Here is a 17,601-nt window from a genome sequence, read left to right as displayed (position 1 = left end):
GCAGAACTGCAGAAAAGCAAGATGAAAATATTGCAGAAAAGTTCTGACAGCACAACTTCTTCCTCTTCCCCACAAAAAGAGAGGGGATCTGTTGGTATCCACTCAGACAGACATCATGCATGAAGAGCAACAATAATTCCTGCCTCCCCCCCCCCTTTTTTTGAGCTTACACTTACACAATTTTCATGAAGAAAGCACCAAAAGTCCACAAAACACTCTCAGTATAACAAAATATTCCCTGGCTACCGCAGGATAGAACTCAAATTCTGCAAATACCTCTGTGTTTACAAACATTCAGGAGAGTTCAACAGACTGAAAGAATGTGAAGTGTCTTACCTCCCAACCATAACTGGGATCTTTAAGGTGTGGCCGCTGCTCACCTACAAAAGGGCCAAACTTTTCCCCTACTTCAATCTTCCTTTTGGTCCATATCCCTAATCCTGCTCCAGGAATGTTGGATTCTCGCAGCTCAAACTCTGAAGGAATGGGAATGTCATCAGGAATGTATATTGGAGCCTTGTAAGGAGAGCTGTCCTTTGGTGTGAAAGCTTCGCTGGAGGTTGCTGGAGAAGATGGCTCTTGAACACTGAGGGACGTTGGACACTGGACATTTGCAGCTTCTCCATCAGCTTCTGGCACTTCCTCCAGAGGAAGTTCAGGAAAGCTTTCATACAAGCATTCATCACCTAAAAAATAAATCCAAACATTGGAATTTGAAGTAGAGAAATATACTGACAGATTTTGCATATGAAACTCCTTCAGTCTGCACATGAAATAGAAAGGACAGTTCAGTAGGCTGGTGGCGCCTTCCTCAATCACCAGCCCTACAGCAGAGCCTCATCCTGAAAGGAGCTGAACCTTTTCCCTATTGTAGGGCTGGAGGTACACAGAGTTTTTCTTAATATTTCTGACATCAAAAGTGGTTTACATCATTGAACACAAGCCTCGCGTCGGTGAGCGAATTACATACAGATGTACATGCAGGCACACCCCATTGTCCAAGCTGGTCCAGATACAGCGCTTTGCATAGCGTACTCTTTGAAATTGCAATTGAAAGCCAGTATTATGCGTTACAACTGAAAGAGAAGGGAAAAGCAGGAAAGCTTTACTGGCCTTTCACAGAGAACTTAAAGTACCAAAATTAAGTTTGATGGTCTCCAATTGGTCTTTAGAGGAAAGGATCCAGCCTACCACATAATTATTGGCAAGAATTGCAGCTGATGTAAATCAGTGTCTGCCACTGACCTCCAAGAAACTGAATGGTCTATATAAGTTCAGGATCCAAATAGCACCTTATAGAGAACCTGAACCTTCTCCTTTAGTTATAAAAACTGGGGCAGATCCAAAACACATTAAAAAAAGATCTCTGGGGCTAAAAAAAAAAAAAAAAAAAAAAAAAAAAAAAAAAAGGAAAGAAAAAAATACAAAACCCACTATTTTTGACAGCCCTAAGGCTGACTGTAAATTCCCTTCAGTCCAAAAATTCAGAGCAACGTCAGTAGCGATTTAGTTGCACCAGGAACACAGTATCTACTCAGTAATATAAGCAAAAGGAGCAAAAATGAGAAACTAACTAAAAAACTCTTTAATTTTTTACATTCATTTAACTTCATTAATGTTGCCATACTTTTCCCACACACCAATGCTCATTAATTTTATCCAAAATAGAAGGTGAGAATACTATTCTCCAGGGAAAAAAGCTGAGAGATTGGATATTTAAGACCTGAGCATGAGAATATTTGCATAATATGGTTGGCCCAGCTATTCAAGTGCTATGCTGTGCTTGGCGTTCAGAACGATACTGTTTCAGGGAAGAAATAGGACCCTTAAAATGTTCTTTCAATTTCTTGCTCATTAAAGAAACCATCCATGGTAGATTAGCACTGTATGCCTTTTCCACTGAAATCTGGTCATAGCCCATTATCTCTCACCTCTTTGTTACATATTATCTAACAATGTTGTATCTCTACTTTCCTGCGGCTGGTACTGCCTGAGACAAACACTGAGACATAACAAATCATTTGAATAGATTGCTCCCATCACATGACTGGCAAACTAGATTCTTCATCTGTGAGCAATTTATTCACAGCCATGAACTGTTTTTCTTTCTTTTATGTGGCACTGACTATGACCACATGCATGTCATAAGAAAGTTCAGCTACCCGTTCCCTTAGCCTCTGGTTTGGCAGACTCCCCCCGCACTTTACCAACTGAACCCAATATTGATTAGTTTATCACTTTTCTAATATCTAAGTAGAAAATCCTCACCGACTCAACCACTGAGATGAGACAGATACAAAGAGGTTTTTCCATTGCTTCTGCTTCAGAAGTGCAGAGCTCTGCAAAGATGCTCAAAGACTAATCAAAGTGAGCCCAAGAGGGAAAGTGCTAATACAGGGACCCTGCTCTTTCACCCTGCTAATGGTCTTACTGTCCAGTGGTAATCCACGGCAAGACTCAGCCTGAACTGCTGGGGGACTGGCAACGAGACACGGAAAGGACAGGCACGGATCTTTACCCGGATGCCTTGATTCACTTCGCTTCTCTGCACTCTTACTAGTCGCCATCTCCATCACGCCACGGCACTGCTGCTAGCTGCAAATGCTGCTCTGCCTGCGTGTGCAGAAAAACTGGACTGCGGCAGGAGAGGAGAGCAGAGGCAGGGCTGGGCCTCCCGTGTCCCTGTGCGCCTCCCTGCCACCGCTAGGCCAGCAGCAAGAGCACGTCCAGGCACGACGGGCTAGCTCCCATTCAGGTTTCTTCCCTCTGACTGTTTAGATTGCAGCTCTGCCTACAAAACTTCAGCTGGTTTTGAAGCAGGAAAAAAAAAATACTTGTATACACATGGGGTGCAGGAAAAGAAATCACACAAAGAAAGTGATCTGGATGATGATAAGCACATGGCTCACTGGAAGGGTGAGGGGCTTTTCTTTCTTTCTTTCTTTTTTTTTTTTTAAGACTTCAGGCATCTAAATCCTACTGATTTTCTATGACAGCTGGGTGCCTGACACCTAAACACCTTAAAAAGTCTTAGTCATGTTCATTGCTGTTTTCCCTTTCCGCCAAACAGTCCCCCGTAAAAACCAAGGCTCTCCATCTGCCCCGTGGCCACTCTGCTCCTTTATCCCCTAACTCTCATCCGTAACGCACCGAAGCAGCTCAGCCAGTTGCCTTCAGCAGCAGCAAGCACAAGGACCCGCGCGGCACCTTTCCCAGAAGGGGCCACCTTGCTTGATGCYGTGCCTCCCAACGCCACGTGCCACCCAGCTCTGCTCTTCAGCTCATTCTGTCCCTGGACTGGCATAAACGGAGCCCTTCAACGTTTAGCGAATACAGGTTTGCAGATGTTTCTTCTCCTCCAGGGACAGTCCAGTTTAATTTCTCTCTCGCAGACTCAAAGGCCTCAGTTATACTTATCTCAGTCATTCTGGTTACACTAGTTTTAGCCATATAGGGTCAAACCTGCAGCTGATAAATTGGCCTCTGGAAGTTTGGCAGTGAGACAAATCCATTTGCGCTAGTCTATTGTGACTCCTTTGATTTCCAGCAGCCACACCCAATGTCGTATTTAAAAATGGGCTTTCAGCTTGAAAGCTCTGGAAAATATAATATGCATTTATACCCTGCAGCTTAACAGTGCTAAAATATTATTCTGCTTGAAATAGCAATGTATGCTAGCAAAAATACATTTTAAAACCTCAAAATAAACAAGAAGCTGAATTGCAACCAGCAAAGAAGAGAGATGTCTACATATTTGCAAAACTACTGATAGAAGGAGCTATGCTGAAATCAATGTGCATTTACTGAGAATCTAGTCTTCCTTTCGCAAGGATGTGGGACGACCCTCTCTGCAGGTTACACCAGCATGGATCAGAAGGTTCCAGTGAAGCTGTGGGCTACCGGCTGCCAGAAAACCTTTGCGAGGTTCGAATTAGACAAAGGGGCTGTGCTTCCACGCGTCATTTTCTAAGTGAAGAGCAAATCATGCACACGGACAGCACTGCAGTTTTGAAATTCAAGATGGCTTCTTTAAAGCCTAATAATTATCCCCGTTAGAATCGGAATGAAATAAAACTGAGGCCCCTGATAAGGGAACAGATGAGATTAGGTAATGTGGAAGTTTAGATATTAGCCTCTATAAAATTCTTGACTGCTATTTTGCAATAAAAACATGAGTAAGCTTCAAAGGAAACCCAGGAGGAAAGGTTAATTGCTGCTAAAAGACCAGGGTGGACACCTGCATTTGCACTTTTGACACAACCTTGCACGCCAGCAGGAAAGAGTCCACGTGGCCATGTGCTGGGGATGCGGTTGATGAGGACGGGAGAATTATGTGCCAAGGCTACTGCTCTAACTCGGGGGCCTGGGGTCATTTCAAGACCGAGAGAGCTCCCGTGCATAGCTGGGAGGAGAGGACTTCCGTCCGTTTGGACGGCTCCTTAACAGTTTAGCGTGTTCTTCCTCTCCAAACGGAATTAAATAGGAGGCACTAATGAATGAGGGAGACAGAGGTTACTGAATGCAACCAAAACTGCTTTCCAGCTAGCTGCAACTGCTAATGAGTCAAAGGCTGTTATTTTTTAAAAGCATACTGGGCCACACATTAAATGAAACTGGATCTTTCTGTAGCTAAAATGCAGCACAACAGCRTTACATATTAGAAAGAGACACTTCAGCCTAACAGAAGTATGAGTGTTTCAGAGCTATAGAATATTGACTATTTCAGAACTACTGAACTACTGCTCAAAGTTCACAYACCCTCCAAAGATCAAAGCTGCACCCAGAACTTCAGACAAACCAGCCTGTAGCAGATACATACGCCTACTTTTACAGAAAACTTTGTAATGTCATCAGTTTCCCCTTCTCCTTTTCCCAGATTATCTATTCTCCCTTTCTTTAGCCAGTTTATGCGTGAGGACATATATATATATTTATTGCCAAAATTACTAATGACTGATAAATTCTCTAGCACATAAATCCATCACTTGCAGTTATGCACATGACCACCAATGACTTAATCATAAACTGGATGGCTGATTACTCTGGATGGAGGAGGTAAGCTGGAAGCAAAAACATCTAGAGAGCCTACTTCAGAAGTGTTTCTAATTCCATCATCTTCAGAGCAGGATAAAGTAAGAGCTGAGATAAAAGTGGAAGTGGCTCTTTCCACTTGAAAAGATAGAGGAAGGTTCACGCCTGCAACTTCACAAATGTGAGAAAGATGACCTTAGCCACAGTGAGTAGACTCCTGGAGGAACCCATCTCTGTTGGATAAGGAGAAGTATATCATATGTCAGGATTTCTGAGCTCTGCTAATGCTGATGAGCACGTCTGMCGTGAGTCTTTGGTGAGTCATGCATTAATGAGTGCTTTTGTGGGGGCATGTCACCATGAGGAGAATTAGTTTCTTGTCCTGAGTAAAGCCAGGGAGAACATAACTGTATCACGACATCCTGAATCGGACACTTTAAAGAGACTGGAGTCCATTTATATTTGACCCAATGTTTCTATTGAGTACCGAGGAAATCAACACAGATTATTTGCAAGCCTATCTAAAAAGGAGTCAGGCACTTCCTGTTGCATACAGCTGGGACACTTTTATCTTAATTTCTGTTTGAACAGGTATTAAAGAAAAGACTGTTATAGGCAGGAACCTATTATATATCCACATAGGTACCGAATGCAGGAGGTAAGGAAGAGCTGAAGAATAAGAAAAGGAAATCCATTAGCTTCTGAAGGTATATTAACCCCATGATCAACTAAATGGGAGCCACCTAACACTCTTGCACTTGAGTAGGTATGGTTTAGAGATGGCCTCTTTTATGTCCCCTCCAGAAGAAGGTGAAAAAGATCCTTAACTTTGGAAATATACACAAGAGATTGGATTGCTGTCTTCAGACACAGAAGGGACTCTAGCCAAGAACTACATTGCACTACATGAACGTTTTATCAGCTAATGTACCTGAAACTAGTTTGTGCCACTCCCTATTCACAGAGCTGTTCTGTAGAGCTGGATCTAATAACAATTATTTATTATTATTTGTATTATAACCCAGTCTGGTGGCCCCATGCAGGATCCCATTGTGAAAAGCATCATACATACCTAATCGAATGAGAATTGATGTAGAACTCAAAAGAATAGAGCTAGTATTTCCCAGTTAGGTAAAAATCAGAAACCTAACCAGAGAGAGAAAAAATGGTTTACAAATAGAAATCTTGGTTGGAAAACCAGAGAGACCATCGCAAGTTTCAGGATAAGGGCAGTGCCTGAAGAAGTTTTGAATCATTTTTCATACTTGAGCCTAAAACAAGCAAGAGAAAACTAAAGCTATCCAGAACACATTCAAGAGGTCTAGCTCTGAAAGCTACACAAAGTGCAGCTGAGACGGTGCTTACATGGACAGCCCCAGCAGCAAATCCTGTTTGCTTGCATAYGGGCTGTTCGATGAGAGTAAGGGCTGCAGAATCGGACCCTGGAGTTTGCTATACAGTGGGCTGTCATTTGTCCCAAAGGCCAGATTCTGATTTCTGTTATATGGCTGCTAAATCCAGAGTAATTAGTTTAGACTTCCACCAAAGAATAAATAAGATCAGTGTCTGTCCTGGAGTTAGCTGAAGTCAGTAGATTTTCTACAGATTGACACTAATGTAACAAAATGAGAGCAAAATCTGGTGCCCAGATTTTAGCATTCCTTTTATGCTTGTTATTCTGCAGATTACAGATGGCATTTTCACAGCTGATTCGATAAAGCTTCCTTTCCCCCTTGTCGCTACACAACAGAAAGCCCTTCTTGCAGCACAGAGCTTCGCATAAAGAAAACCATTATGCCCAGCCAGCAGAAGAGGGAGTTGTAGCAATAGCCTGCAGAGACAAAGGAATGTGAAAAAGGTTGAAGAATACAAAAATGACCAACTTTTTAGACTGCTCGTGGACTGCCTGGATCGTGTATTTGAAATGAAAAGGGAACTAAGTGTGGATTATTGCTCCGGCGCCAGTGTACAAAAGAGTTAGTTCTTTGGACGGTTTCTGTTTGTGCGTCATTGTAAAATGCACGTCAGTAACAGAAATACAGATAATTCACAATAACTCGGTTATCAGCATTACCTGTCAAAAAAAAAAAAAAAAAAATTAAATAGTTAGAAATTTCCAGAAAAATTTTGTTGCAGGCATCACAGATGAGAACAGTCTTGTAAATTCCCCATGAAAAAAAAAAAAAAAAACATTGTGTGCAAAGCAGGCTTTTACTTTTTAAATTATTCTATTTGCATAACAAACTAAAAACGAGAAACTCAGTGTGAGAAGGCATGAGCTCCTAAAGGAAGGGTAAGTACAAAACGCCTGGAAGAAATATGTCTGCAGGCAGACCAGAAGCTAAGTTATACACACTTGAGAGCATCAGGAAAGGATAATTTCAACTCTGCTAAGTGGTAGTACTAGACCAGCAAAGTCATAATACAGTAACTGCAAAGGGAACTGTGCGTCGTTTCTGGAAATTCTCAGTATTAGCCTATACAGTAACTAGTAGCATTTGGTGCTCTGTCTAGTGTCTTTCATGTCTAATTGAGTAGCACAGTCAAAAGCCTCTGATGTGGACCAGCCGCTGTCTTTTAATTAGGGGCCAGCACTGTGAGACTATGGGTCAAACCGTGCTTTCATTTGCACAAGAGCCACTCTCCTTGATGTCAGGGGAAGTTGCACCTGTGTAACTGAAAAGCAAAATTTGGCTGTTTATGTCCCTGCACATTTTCCTTATGAATTACTGTATTGCATGCAGCAACAAAGAATTATAAATGTTGGCTGGCACACACTGAATTTATTTACAAGCTAAGTCTAATTTTATTTATAGTTCCAGGACAATCATCTCTGGTAGAAATATTTATGTTATCTGTACTTCTGGTCTGTTAAAGTCTACTGCAATCATAAACACTGTTGAAAAATTATTCACAGTTAGCAGGGTTTAAACTACCCATTATATCACCAGCTAGTGCCAATAAACTTTGGTGCAGGTTGATAAAGTTTCCTCAGTGGAATAAATATATATTTGGCTTTCAGAATCTTCTCCGGGTTACAYGCAGTGGGGGTAAGAGAAGAGGGAAACGCAGCTGCAAGGTTTGATATACTGTGGGCCAGACTCACAGCTTGCACTGACTCTGTAAAGATGCACGCCGTCTGCGGAGGCAGCCCAGCRTGTGCTGCCACTCTAACTAATAGCTTAACTTTGTATTTTAGTAAAATATTTCAGCTGAGTGGTGTTGCTGTAGCTAATACTAACTCCCTTCACAACGCTCTTTAAATGGAGTAGACTCAAGGAAAAAAATCTGCCTTGAAATTGTAAGCACTGAGTACTGGCCATTAGTAAGGCAGGAAACTGGATTAGAGGCCCCAGCTTTTGTTCATTATTTTATTGCCATGATGGTAAACTTGACATATGTTCACCCACTGACATGGCATGAGAAGCCAATATGTTTAGGAGAAAACTAAGGACAGAAAGGTTAAATACGAGTTAGTGAGATCAGCCACTTATATATAGCTTTTATTGTTCAGTCCAACCTAGCAAATACTGCCTGGGAACAAAATTTGAGTAAAACTGTATCAACTGCAGTAAGACAGAAAAGGTAATGCACTTGAACAGCCATTGACATGGTGAGAAAATATTGCTGCAAAAGAACATTTTTAATCAAAACAATTACTTAAACCTACAGTATTGTAATCAATGTAAATGAAACTTTATCTCAATGTAATAAATCAGTGTAACTGAACTTCTTTTTACTCATTAGTAGACCTTTACTGTTTTAAACTGAGATGTGTCACCAAGTAGCACTGGAAATCACATGCCTCTTTCTAACAGAAAACAGTAATAAAAGATGACTATTCCACCAAATTATAATGAAGGCAGATAACAGAGTGAATTATAAAACAAAGGTTATAGATAGAGACTGAGCCTTGTAGAGGTAATGACTTTTAATTGGATTGAGTTTATCATATTTTCAGAGGTACAGCACAACCAGAAGAAAGGATTAGAATTATTTCCACATTTCATTATTTGGCATAATGAGAAAACCGAAGGAGGTCCACATCCCTGATGTGTTGGGTAAGCCACAGGAGATGTGGAACATGTCAGTATCTGGTAGTGAACCGTTCTGAGACACGAAAGCTTTTGCTCCATCCTAATGCAGCAAAGTGTAATCGCTTCAGAGAGGGAAAAAAAAAAAAAAAAAAAAGCCAGGTCATGAAGTTTGCTTGGCAAGGGCATTAGGAATAAAAAGGAATTTAACCCTTTGCTTCCAGCAGCCACTACAGCACTAGCCTACAAGCACCCCTACGCTTGCTTTTGGAAGCTGCGCAATTCTCACTCTAAGCACTGAGGAGTACAAAGAAGCGACTGGCCAAGGCTCAGCTGCCTGACCATCTCCTTCACGCCRCGGTATTCACACCGCTGTCAGCGAAAAGGCCCTGGCGAAAGCAGCAAAGCAGTGGGCCGGTGCCCCTGAACCCCAAGACGCTGCCCAGCGTGCGCTTGCCAGCGCCATCCCTGGGAACAGCAGGCGCGGAGATCTAACCGGGAGGAGGCAGCTGGACACGAAAAACCCAGAGCTGAGGGAGTTACCGAGACGGCCCAGTGGCTGTGGCGGGGTTTACAGCAGCCCAGCTGCTGGATGAAACACGGACCACGCTTTGGCTTTTGCAACGCCGCGGGGCGCGACGAGGAAGCCGGCGCAGCGCCAGCCGCCCGGGCTGTCCCTTGCCTCGTCCTCATCTCCCGGGACTTTTCGCAGGGATCTACCTTGGGGGCTTCAGGACCAAGCAGCACTTGCCCCTTCCTGGGCTTATTTCCACGGGAGAGGAAGACCTGTGTGACAACCATGACGCACCAGCTGGCACGCTATAGCCAAGCATTTCGGGGAGGGCTAGAATTTCACGGGGTTTGCTCCGGAWAACTGAGCTGCCGTACAATGGAGACAGAAGCTTTTGCACAAGCAGCCAGACAGCGTTTTAATTATACAATTACGCTGAGAGATGCTTAATTATATTTGAGTGACACTGTGATACAGTGTAGTTAAGTCCTTGAAACACTAATAGAAATGTTCATAACCAACACACTAATCAGAAGAAGTATCAAACAATTAATCCTGTAATGCTGTCCACTTCAAAATCTCAAGGTCTGGCAAGACTGTTCTCCACCATTTGTTTCTGAGAAGATACAAAGGCCACAATTTTTCCTGCAAGTGACTTCTCAGCAGCATGTGAGGTAGTTGTATCTCTACAAGGTCACACAATAACTAACGGAATGTACTTAGCTGATTGGAAAACCATGAATCTTTAGAGCAACTATACTTCACGTTATACACGCGAGTACGTTCTGCATCGTACTGTAGGGCATCAATATACGTTTATAGTGGACATTGTCTGGAGGAGTAAAGTGATTACACATATACATAGACATATATATATATATATATATATATACACAAAAAAAAATCTTTGGGATAGTTTTATTTCATCATACAGAAATATGTTTTTATTTCTGGTTGCCATTGATTTCAGTGGAGTTTTTCAAAGACACAAATGGCAATTTGTTCTCATTTCTTTCAGTGAAATCCCGACCCTTAGCTGACATTCATACCTTTGACAAGTTCTTCTCAACAGTATCTCACTCAACACAACACACACACATTTCGTCAGAGCGAAGCAATCTTTCCAGTTTCATTTTTCCAACAAACAGTTGTTCTGAGCAGGTTTATCTACATTATCTCCACTGATCCCACTCTGTCTTTACTCCAGATGCTGTTCATTCCTCTGAACAGTTACGCTGGTGGCTGCTTGTTGGGACAAAACCAAACCAAATTCTRCTTGTCACAGTTGCACATTCTGAAGAAACTTTGTTCATTTATAATATCAACAAATTTTTTGTGATCAATAAAATATACCCGGGGTTCTCTGCACATTTAAAAAGGCAAGTGTGTCCCAGCAAATTGGGATTTATGGGGTATAAACCTAACCCCCCGAAGGGGTCTGCTAGTGCCTGTAATGAAATGAGCCTTTCAGCAGTGATGCAGACAAGGTTTGTTCAGAGAACTCGTAGTGGTTATTGCACTCACCCAAACACAACCAGATATAGGCTATTTACTGCCCTGAAGGAAGACAAGAGTACATGGTATTACAACTTTAAACAAGGAAGGATGCAGAAGAAAACTGCACCRGTTATACATACTTAGAGTTCTCCATTGCCTTTCTAAAATAGTTTATTTTTTCTTGAAAATATGCAGTGTACATGAGTGTGATGAGCTACAAGGATTTGTGGCAATTGTTTTCCTTGGCCTTTGTATAAGAAGAAGGAAAAAGCTAAGCTTTTTTACAACAGTACAAACCATCTGTACAGAGACGGAAAGAGCCAAAGGGATGCAGCCCCGAAAGGGTGCAGGGGGCCTGCACGCCCGGCGCTACGAAGAATTGCCAGCAGCTGCAGAAGTATAGACTCCTTTCCAAAACACATTTGCCAGACTCATTTCTAACTCATTATGCTTGTTTGCCACCAAATACTTCCTTCTGATCATCTCTGCAGACACCTTTTCCCCACGCCACGYTCCCAGCCCGCAGCCCTCTGACCGAGGGTCACGGGAGTTTCCCTTTCCGGAGCTGGGCACTGCCGCACCGTGGCGCTTCCCAGGCCCAGGTAAAGCAGGCTGCGTTCACTCGTTCCCAGCTGCTGTGCCATCTTCCCCATATTTTGTCTTTCTCCATTACTAAGGGAAAGTGTTTGAAAAAACGGGGTTTAACTTTTCCCCTGAAAACCCTTAGGTTTCTCTCCACTCACTTTCCTTTCTTTCTCTTCCCACCRTTCCCAGAAATGCCTCATTTTCTTTTCCATTTTGTTACCAAAAAATCATGAAAAAAGAAAACATTCAGAAAAGTTAACAAAAAGGAAGAAAATCAAAACCCCAGACACTAAAGCTTCGAGGGTTTTGCTGAACAACCAGGAGATTTTTTAAAGAAAAAGTGTTCGCAGAAATTAGGTAAATCCAGGATGTTGTCACCTCTTTTCTATAAAACTGTTTTTCATGTAATTTAGAAAGTTCTTTCAGAGTGTTTATCTGGCCATATTTTTACCTTGCACTTCCATGAATTTTAAGTTCTCTGTGGGTTTACTGCTTTGAGGTTTTCAACACTATCTAAGCTGCTCCAAGAGTTTTCCACTCTTGCTTCTTTCCCCTGATGGTGGTCTGAAACAGATGCCAGTAGGTGCCTGTTCCCTCTTCTATAACTATTTGCAATCTCAGCCAAAAAATATCCTTTGCCACACTCTTCGCATGGATGCAGACTGACACCTCGCTCTGTTTACCCCCTTTTCTCTTTCTTTGCAGAACAGCTGTGTCCCTCGGTACTGCCGTTCCCGCGGCACCACTGGGGCCGGGAGCCCGGCTGCCGGGGCCAGGCAGAGGCGCAGGCTGCAGCGTCGGCGCGACCAGCTTGGTGACCTTCACTAGCAGCCACGCTCACCTGCATCCTCCTGCCGTCTCTCCCCTTCCTTGCTGGCCACCGTGCCCGGGCACTCAAGGTGGGCTGCAATCACGCTTCCAGCAGAGGTACAGGCATACTGTGTTACACATACAGTCCCCACTAAACATCATTTCTGCGTTCAGAGTTACGCACTTCAGCTCTTGCTTATTCCTCACGGGCTTTTACGTTGCATGTYGGGAGTAGGCACCTCGCTGTATTATCTCAGCTAATTTAATGTCACTCCCCTTTTCTCAGGTATTCAGAGACCTCTGCACAACCAAGAGCTGCACTCTCAGAGATTTCYCAGCCCCAGGAACTATTCGGGAGTTTCTGACCAGCAAGGAATAGAGTTTTTCAAGACCAGTTGGAGACAAAAGGCTGAGAAGACACTTAGACACACTCGGGAATAAAGAAAGTAAAGCCCTCTTTAGCGCTCACTTGATTGCTCAGTGAGGCCAGGTAGTCCGACAGACTTAGCTTATAGTAGGAGTCCGGAGCTCTGATATTGCATGCTAAGTTGCTTTCTCAAAAAGATCCAATCACAAATTCGCCTTTTCCCTCTCAAGCTTCCTACTTCTTACACGGGATCATATTACCTCATTTGCTTCAGATGAGTCTCATGGTGAATAGCTCATATCTCTCTGGTGCTTTGAAGATGTAAAGCAGGACAGTATATAAAAGCTAAGTATTCTCGTACCACCAATAGTCTATTGTAAGAAGGAAGGACTAACATTCCTGATTCTGATCACATCCACCCTCTGAAATCAACAGTGACACCAGTGTGAAACCAGAACGAGGCCCCTGCTGTGAAACAGTTAACATCAGTTAGATCTATTTTGACTTTAAAAAAAAAGTGGGACTACAGTTTATTTTACATGGCTTCCTGGTCAAAGCCTCAAATGTTTTGTAGATATTTATTGATATATATTAACTGTAAAGAAAGTTAACTGCTAATGTAATTTATTCCACTCTTTGTTCCATACACCTTGTATCACTTTCTACGAAGCTGTTGATCTTGGAGAAGCAGAGGGCTCCTGGTGAGCTGCTAGCACAGAGCGATAAATCAGCGCTCTGAAAGCTTCTGGTTCATCCCAATAACTTGGAAGCAAATTTGAAAAATAATCTTTTTTTTTCAAACTGGCAATCTTCATGAGTTCTATTGTTTTCATGTGCAATCTGATATATATGACAGCTTAAATAAATACATAGAGCTTAATGGACCAAATTCAGCCCTAGTGTAATTGGATGCCTTACCATTAGAGACCTTGGCCCTTGCAGGCTTTCCACCCCAAAGGATCAGACGACCCTGTAGGCTCAAACTAACATGCAGTTATTATATACTTTAATTCTACTTAAGTTATTATGTCACTACAGACTAATCTTCTGCTATAAAGGATACTTAACTATATATCTATTTATGTTTACAGACATGGATTTAAATACTGTTTATAATGACAAGAATGTATATATACAAAATGTATATGTAATATAATACAGTATATATACACAGAGACACATGTGAATGCATGGAAGTGACAGAGTTGAGCAAAAACGAAGAGTAATTTTTATATGAGGAAAAAAAATGTGTTTTCCCCGAACATTGTTCTGAAAATAGGTTAAATTATTTTTGCTGAAATTTTCCTCCCAAAATAAAATCAAAAACACACAGAAATTTTCAAGCTGAAGAGTTACATTTTGCAAAGCTATAAGCATCACAAACGGGATCTTGTCTGCTGCCTTTAACTGCAGTTTGCAATATCTGTATCAGAGAAGCAGAACAACAGAAGGATACAACCAGTTTACGCGGCACTTGCTCAAGCAGTGGCAACTCAACGGCTGCTCACAGAAGAGACTTTCAAGTGGGGAAACTTCATTTCAAGCTTTCCCCGTTAGGGTCATYAGAAGCTGAAGTAAAATAAAATAACAGCATTTCCTCTCCAAATAATTTTCAAAGAGAACACTGAACTCATTTCGTTGACCTCCTCCACACTCCTGCAAACATTAATTCAGCAAGCCACGTGAGCACATGCCTGTTGGCAAGAAAGGCTTCAGGTGTTACGGCGAGGCCTTCCTGAGCGAGTGCTCAGTGCCCAGCCGTGCCTCCGTTTCACCCATGGGCAAACCGCAGCTATGCTGATGAACGGGACTGACCCACGCTCACAAAACAAATAAAATACGCAAGTTATCTTGACCTCACATCCATTAGTCCTTTCCCCACAAAGCCACCGTCCAGCTGCACTGCCCAATGCTCATTCGTGGATCCCCTGGACCACAGCTCACGCAGGAAGAGCTGAAGGTCAGCAAACTGCCTGCGTGTGTTCAAAGTGAAGAATAAAATTAGGTGAGACTTGCACAAGTGCCCGCATTGGGTGCAAGGAAAAGCTGCATGCTTGTGAGAGTGCACAATTAGGGATAAGGGAAGGTCAGCAGGAAGAAGGGTGCATTGCAGGGGACGAGCACTGCGCCAAGCCTGGCCGTGCAGACTCCTGTATCCTCCCTAACGTGCTCACAAACAGCTTGTGTCTCCTCCTCGCGCTGCGGCATCCCTCCATCCCCGTTAGAGCCATTGCCGTTCCTCTTCTCTGCAGTATCAGTATCTGGCACCTACAGTACCAGGATCTCGGACATCCAGGCACTGTGGGAAGCACAAATGCAAGCCCAAAGCTTGAGCATAATTCCCCCCAAAATACTCAGCCAGATGYCTTGGTCCTAAAGGAGCTTTTGCCAATTAGAAGGTGCCTGCAGAAAGCWTGTTTTCAAGGGCCAGAGACTGCCAGAGGTACTGCCTACTTTCCCAAGCTCTGCTGGCAGGCTCCTGCACACGTGAAATGCCTAGCAGGAGAGTTCATTTCCATTCCCTGCTGCTTGCCGGTGATTTGATCTTGGTGTTAAGCTTGAGCACTCTCACCAGAGGCCAAACCCTCCGGCACTTACTCCCGCAGGGAATTTTGCCCAAGATAAGGCTGCAGAATCAGCTCAATGTCATTGTTTGTCCAGGTATTTTAGCTGAATGGGATAGAACAAATAAATACCATTTATTGTTTAAAGTGCAAATCCCAGCAACTTCTTTGAACAGGAGCATTTGGTAGTTGACACATCTGCGGATGTTTTAAATCATAAGGGCATCTACTCCATTTTGGTTTTAATGTGTTTKTGTGTGAAGTTCTTTGTCATTCCAGCCCACCTGTCTCAGAACACAGAAATCGAAAACAGGAGTAACTCTCGAATTTCACCTCAATTTAATCCATCACAGAAAGCACACTGTTTTTGCACTGTATAAAAAAACACCAGGACATTTAAACAAAGTGACACAGATCATCAGCAGATCAACTGAAAATGACAGCTCAATCAAACAAATGTATGTTGAGAACTTCCACAGGGCAGCTCTAGCTGCAGCCAAACCAAATTTGTTTAGTATACATAAGTTAGCTGCTTAGAAACATTCAGTATGCTGCTAGCCAGATGATGACTTTCCCAGATAAATATCTATTTAACCAAATATCCCTGTCCATGAAAATGCTAGTAGCATTTTGATATATTCTCCTAGTCTCCTAGACTTTGCTCCGGTAGCAGGCCAGTACCAACCCACCCACGTGGCACCTATGTAAAAATAACTAAATGCTCCTATTAAAAAATGTTATAACCACCAAAGGTAGGCAAAACTCTATTCCTGATGGAGTGCTTCTGGTAACCAATAAATTCTCAAAGTGGCACTAAGGTGAAATACAAATTATGAACTTGGGAAGCACCAGAGAAAATTGTACATCCTGTGTCATATATCAAATACATGGAGAGGAGAGGATTTGCCTGACTCTTCTTTTAAAGTAAAGTATTCCTACTGAAATCAATGACAAATCTTCTATTGATTCCAGAGGTGCCACATAAAGCTTTCATTGAAGATACAGATTTAAGAGAACTGCTCTTTATGATCCTTCCCCCCTTTTGAGCAGCTTTTCTATGGAGTCATTTATTAACAGTGGAAGTGGAAAAAATAATCGTGTTTTTGAGGATTAGTGAGTCATTTGGCAAATACAGTGTAGGGGTCATCAAGATACGCAAGAAGTTCTGCCAAAATCAGATGTCTAAGTAAAAGAGGCCTTCAGTTCAGACAACAGGCGCACTCCTCACTTGGCAAAGCCAAGGGGAATCCACTGGCAAGATTAGAAGAATGGGGTCCTACACCCACTGAAATCAGTGGCCAAACACTCATCTGATGGTAAAAGGCTGGATTTTATTTAGGGTRCCATGTACACTGCTGGTGCGGAGTCACCTGGCATTTGGGGGCGACTCATACCTTGGGCTCCCCACGTTCAAGCTCGATACACAAAGTGTAAACTCCGGCTTCCAGTGCCATCCTGCCTGCCCTGGTATCATCGCCCTCCGGAGAGGTGTGGAGGGAGGACAAGGAAATACTTTTTCATGAAGTGCATGTTTAGGCAGAGGCACTTCTTTCTGCAGGAYAGTCTTACAAATTTATACAGGTTCAGAGAGAACTGGATCAGTTCACCAGAAACCTCCAGTCAGGGCTCCTGAATTCAATGTCTCCCTCTCCTGCTCARGAAGAGCCAGAGCCTCAATCTGCCAGAGGCCGACTGATATTTCAGAGCAAGTATGAGTATGTTTGCCTCTACCTTAAGTTTTTGCCTAAGGATATGCTATTGCCCACTATTATAAAAAGCAGGAGGTTAGTTGGACATTTGGCATGACCTGACCCAGTCCAGCMACTCCTTCATTATAAGGACACCTGTGATCTCGTGTGCTGAGACACTCAAATATCACCTGGAACCACCAGGTAATTTCTCCTGCAATATAAATTACAAGTTTTTGGAATGCCTTTTTTTTATTTTTTTTTAACTTACGATTTGTTAAAATAAATAGATTTTAAAAATGAAAGATACTAGGTAATATAGGTCAGCTCTCTGAAGTTCTGTCAAACCACAGAATGACTAGACAGCATGTTTTCTGATGGACATCTGCTTACTACTTTATAGCTACAAAGAGAATATTCACAAAAAAAGAAGGGCAACAAATTAGAGAGCGTGCAACGCTGGCTCATCCTGAGGCTGCACATTTACATAACAACCAGAGCTACACGGGACTGC

General features: G+C 42.6%; 1 protein-coding gene across 1 annotated transcript in view; it reads right to left on the bottom strand.

Moving 5' to 3' along the window:
• Window positions 1–17,601, bottom strand: part of MECOM (MDS1 and EVI1 complex locus) — a 384,872-nt gene that overhangs the window by 191,839 nt on the left and 175,432 nt on the right. The window contains exon 4 of the mRNA XM_085322312.1: window positions 337–686. Within this exon, the coding sequence (XP_085178438.1) occupies window positions 337–686 (350 nt within the window). The remainder of the gene's footprint in view (window positions 1–336; window positions 687–17,601) is intronic.

The sequence above is a fragment of the Rhea americana genome, unplaced genomic scaffold, assembly GCF_003343005.1.
Source record: "Rhea americana isolate MKP2758 unplaced genomic scaffold, rheAme1 scaffold_76, whole genome shotgun sequence".
Classification (NCBI taxonomy): Eukaryota; Metazoa; Chordata; class Aves; order Rheiformes; family Rheidae; genus Rhea; species Rhea americana.
The sequence above is the reverse complement of the archived record's forward strand: the minus strand, read 5'-3'. Positions and strand labels throughout refer to the sequence as shown.